The sequence below is a fragment of the Culex pipiens genome, chromosome 1 (genome assembly GCF_016801865.2).
Source record: "Culex pipiens pallens isolate TS chromosome 1, TS_CPP_V2, whole genome shotgun sequence".
Taxonomy (NCBI): domain Eukaryota; kingdom Metazoa; phylum Arthropoda; class Insecta; order Diptera; family Culicidae; genus Culex; species Culex pipiens.
In genome coordinates, this window is record NC_068937.1 from 25,330,793 (window position 1) to 25,334,507 (window position 3,715).

General features: G+C 36.7%; 1 protein-coding gene across 2 annotated transcripts; it reads left to right on the plus strand.

The window, feature by feature from the left end:
• The first annotated feature begins 2,156 nt into the window (after positions 1-2,156).
• Positions 2,157-3,055, plus strand: LOC120427222 (uncharacterized). Of its 2 annotated transcripts, none has more exons than XM_039592085.2 (2): positions 2,157-2,515; positions 2,567-3,055. In XM_039592085.2, exon 2 carries the CDS (start codon positions 2,569-2,571, stop codon positions 2,890-2,892), a length of 324 nt encoding a protein of 107 aa, XP_039448019.1. In that variant the 5' UTR covers positions 2,157-2,515; positions 2,567-2,568; the 3' UTR covers positions 2,893-3,055. The 2 variants fall into 2 exon arrangements, with proteins under 2 accessions (XP_039448019.1, XP_039448020.1); XM_039592086.2 differs by having other exon boundaries at positions 2,157-2,499.
• Positions 3,056-3,715: the final 660 nt, after the last annotated feature.

Consider the following 3,715-nt stretch of genomic DNA (forward strand, 5'->3'; position numbering starts at 1 on the left):
AATCTCTACGAAATCGGTCTTTTTTCTTCAATTTTAATTTTTGTATTTTTTAATCCGACTGAAACCTTTTTGGTGCATTCGGTATGCCCAAAGGAGCCATTTTGCATTATTAGTTTGTCCATACAAATTTGGCAGCTGTCCATACAAAAATGATGTATGAAAATTCAAAAATCTGTATCTTTTGAAGGAATTTTTTGATCGATTTGGTGTCTTCGGCAAAGTTGTAGGTATGGATACAGACTACACTGAAAAAAATGATACACTGTAAAAAAAATTGGTGATTTTTTTATTTAACCTTTTATCACTAACACATGATTTGCAAAAAAACACTATTTTTAATTTTTTTTTTTATTTTTGGATATGTTTTAGAAGACATAAAATGCCAACTTTTCAGAAATTTCCAGGTTGTGGAAAAAATCTTTGACCGAGTTATGAATTTTTTAATAAATACTGATTTTTTGAAAAAATTGAAATATTGGTCTCAAAAATTTTTCAACTGCATTTTTCGATGGAAAATCAAATTTGCAATCAAAAAGTACTTCAGTGAAATTTTGATAAAGTGCACCGTTTTCAAGTTAAATCCATTTTTAGGTAACTTTTTTGAAAATAGTCGCAGTTTTTCATTTGTTTAAATTGCTGCACATGTGTGCCCACCTTTGAAAAAACTATTTTTAAAAGCTGAGAAAATTCTCCATATTTTGCTTTTTTGAACTTTGTTGATACGACTCTTAGTTGCTGAGATATTGCCATGCCAGTGTTTAAAAACAGGAAAATTTATGTTTTCTAAATCTCACCCAAACAACCCACCATTTTCTATTGTCGATATTTCAGCAACTAATGATCCGATTTTCAATGTTAAAATATGAAACATTTGTGAAATTTTCTGATCTTTTCAAAAACAATATTTTCAAAATTTTCAAATCAAGACTAACATTTCAAAAGGGCCAAACATTCAATATTACGCCCTTTCAAAATGTTAGTCTTGGTTTAAAAATTTTGAAAATTTTTAAGAAGTAAGAAGTAAGAAGTAAGAAGTAAGAAGTAAGAAGTAAGAAGTAAGAAGTAAGAAGCAAGAAGTAAGAAGTAAGAAGTAAGAAGTAAGAAGTAAGAAGTAAGAAGTAAGAAGTAAGAAGTAAGAAGTAAGAAGTAAGTTAAAAGTTAAATGTTAAAAGTTACAAGTTACAAGTTACAAGTTAAAAGGTAGAACTTAGAACTTTTGTTTGAAGCTTGCAGCTAGGCCGTTGCAAATATTTTCCAAAGTTTATTTGCAACGGCCTTATTAGTGTTAAAAAACTAGTACATTCCAGACTCGATTATCCGAAGCCTCTTGTATACGCAATTTCGATTATCCGAAATTTTGTATGGGACTTCAGATATTCCAATCACGAACAAAAAAATCATTTTTTTTTAATTTTTCAATTTACTCAATTAAATTCGAGTTCTGTGTTCCCATTTAAAAAAAAATGAGTTGTTATTTGCCATTTAATAACCAAATACATTTTTTCAGTATTTCAACCAGGGTTACCAGGTCTGAACAGAAAAAAATCTGGCAAAAAATCTGGAAAAAATCTGGCAAGCCACTTTTCTCAAAGTAATTAGCAATTTTGTGTTCAAAAACAGTGTATTTTCACTTTTTATACATTATAGATTCACAAAATAAACAAAATGCACCAATAAAACGATTTGAGGAAGAAATAGAAAACTATTTTTTTCAAATTGGCACTCCAAAAATCTGGCATTGCCAGATTTATCTGGCAACCTGGCACCCCTGATTTCAACCCCGCCATTTTGGCCACCATCTCGAAATTAAAAATTCTTTATCACTTAGGAACATGTTTGGGGGATTTCGAAAAAAGTGCCCACTTGGTATATGGATGGTCCCTAGACCGCAAAATGAACTGTACTTTGATCAGGAAAAGTGTCAAAAATTCAAAATGCATTTTAATGTTTTTATTTACAGAAAATTCCCCATCCCTCCCGTGTAATCCCACATCGCAACGTTTCATTCACAACCGCCACCATCCCGAGCTCCTATCAGTAACTTTACACAAAACAAACCGAAGAACCGGCAAGATCCCGATCGAGCGCGCCACTAGACTTCGGCCGCAACAACAACAAAAAATAGGGAGCCCTTATAAAAGCAAGCCGGTTCGGCGTCACTCCATCCAATAGAACCTCAACCGTTTGCCACATCAGATCTCAGACCTGTTCTCTTGAAGCGCGTAGACTCGTATTTAAGAACGTACAAAAAGTAGCAACTTGTTACCGCCGCGCGCGTGCCAAGTGATCATTCCAAATACTCTACATCTAAGGATCGCCCTGAAGTCGGTGGTGTGAAAATAATCGCGTCGAGATAATTGATTTGATTAAACCTCGCGAGCCACAGCGTAGTTGCTAATTGATAGCTGTCGTTGAAGATCGCGTTGCAGCAGCCCGAAGTGATCTTGGCCAGACCTTTTAAAGGCAACCAACAAACCGTCTAAGACCCCGCATAAACAAGTGAGACCTTCTTAAGGTGCGCTAAACCAGCCTCTCTCTCTTGATCTAAAAATAACTCCCCTCTTAGACATGAGGTCGCTCCACTCGTTGCTGGCAGCCCTGGCCGCCGTGCTGCTGCTGGTGACCGCGATGGTCCACGCGACGCCGGTTCTGCTGGACAAGCTGTTTGGCTTTGCGGCGTATCAACCGTCGTATTCCGGTGGAGGTGGTGGTGGCGGTTACGGTGGAAACCAGTACGGATACTACGGCGGTGGGGGTGGAGCGGTCAGTAGGACGGCGAAACCCCGACCCAAGGGACGGTCGTACAAGGAGATCTGCCGCGTGCTGAATCCGACGCCGTACGCGCTGCCCGGAAGTATACCCGCGGCCGGGGCGCCCTTTTGTCCGTACTAAAGTGTAGATTAAGGGGTAGCAATGAGCGATTCTCTCTTCATCAGTTGTGTATGTTCCTTTGTGCGAGTGGCAGTGTCTAGTGAATACGATTATTTGTAATGTTAAGGTGCATTTTAGTGATAAGGAAAAAGTGCAAATAAACTAGAGCTTAACTTAAATTTAGCATTCTTCGTTTCATTTAGGATGAAAGAAAATTACACAAGAAATATGGAATTATCCTAATAACTTTTGAACAAAAACTAAATAACATAAAAGTTGTGTGAACTAGGAATCGAAATTTCGATTCAATGAAAAACCTTGGACTTGAACTTGAAGTGTACAACAAATATTCCAACTTTATGGGTTCAATACAATCTTATTGGACAGTAAAAACTATCACGGATCGATCTGAACATTTGGTGGTCAATACTAGCGTACACTCGAGCGTACATGCAAAAAAGGCCGGTGCCCGAAATTTAAGCAAAACCCATACAGAGAAACCTATTGGCCTAGGGATTTTTAGTTATTGGGCTTAATGAAAACCAAGAAGAAATCGTAGTTTTTTCGCAATCACAGCAGATTGCAAATTATATTTTTCATATTTCTGGAAATTTAGATTTTTCTTTCTTCCTAAAATCATAACATTGGTACCAGCTTTTTACCATCCTGAACTTTAGCACAAAAGGTTGTTTCCGTGATTTTTTTTTCTGGAATGTCCTAATCATTACCTACAACTTTGCCGAAGACACCAAAACAATCACAAAATACAGATTGTCGAGTGCCCTATTTGTATGACCAGCCGTCAAATTTTTATAGAGACTTGTATGGAAAAACTAATAACCTT

What these genes read in the sequence shown, in the direction of transcription:
- LOC120427222 (XM_039592085.2), top strand. Translation starts at nt 2,569, where the DNA reads ATGAGGTCGCTCCACTCGTTGCTGGCAGCCCTGGCCGCCGTGCTGCTG.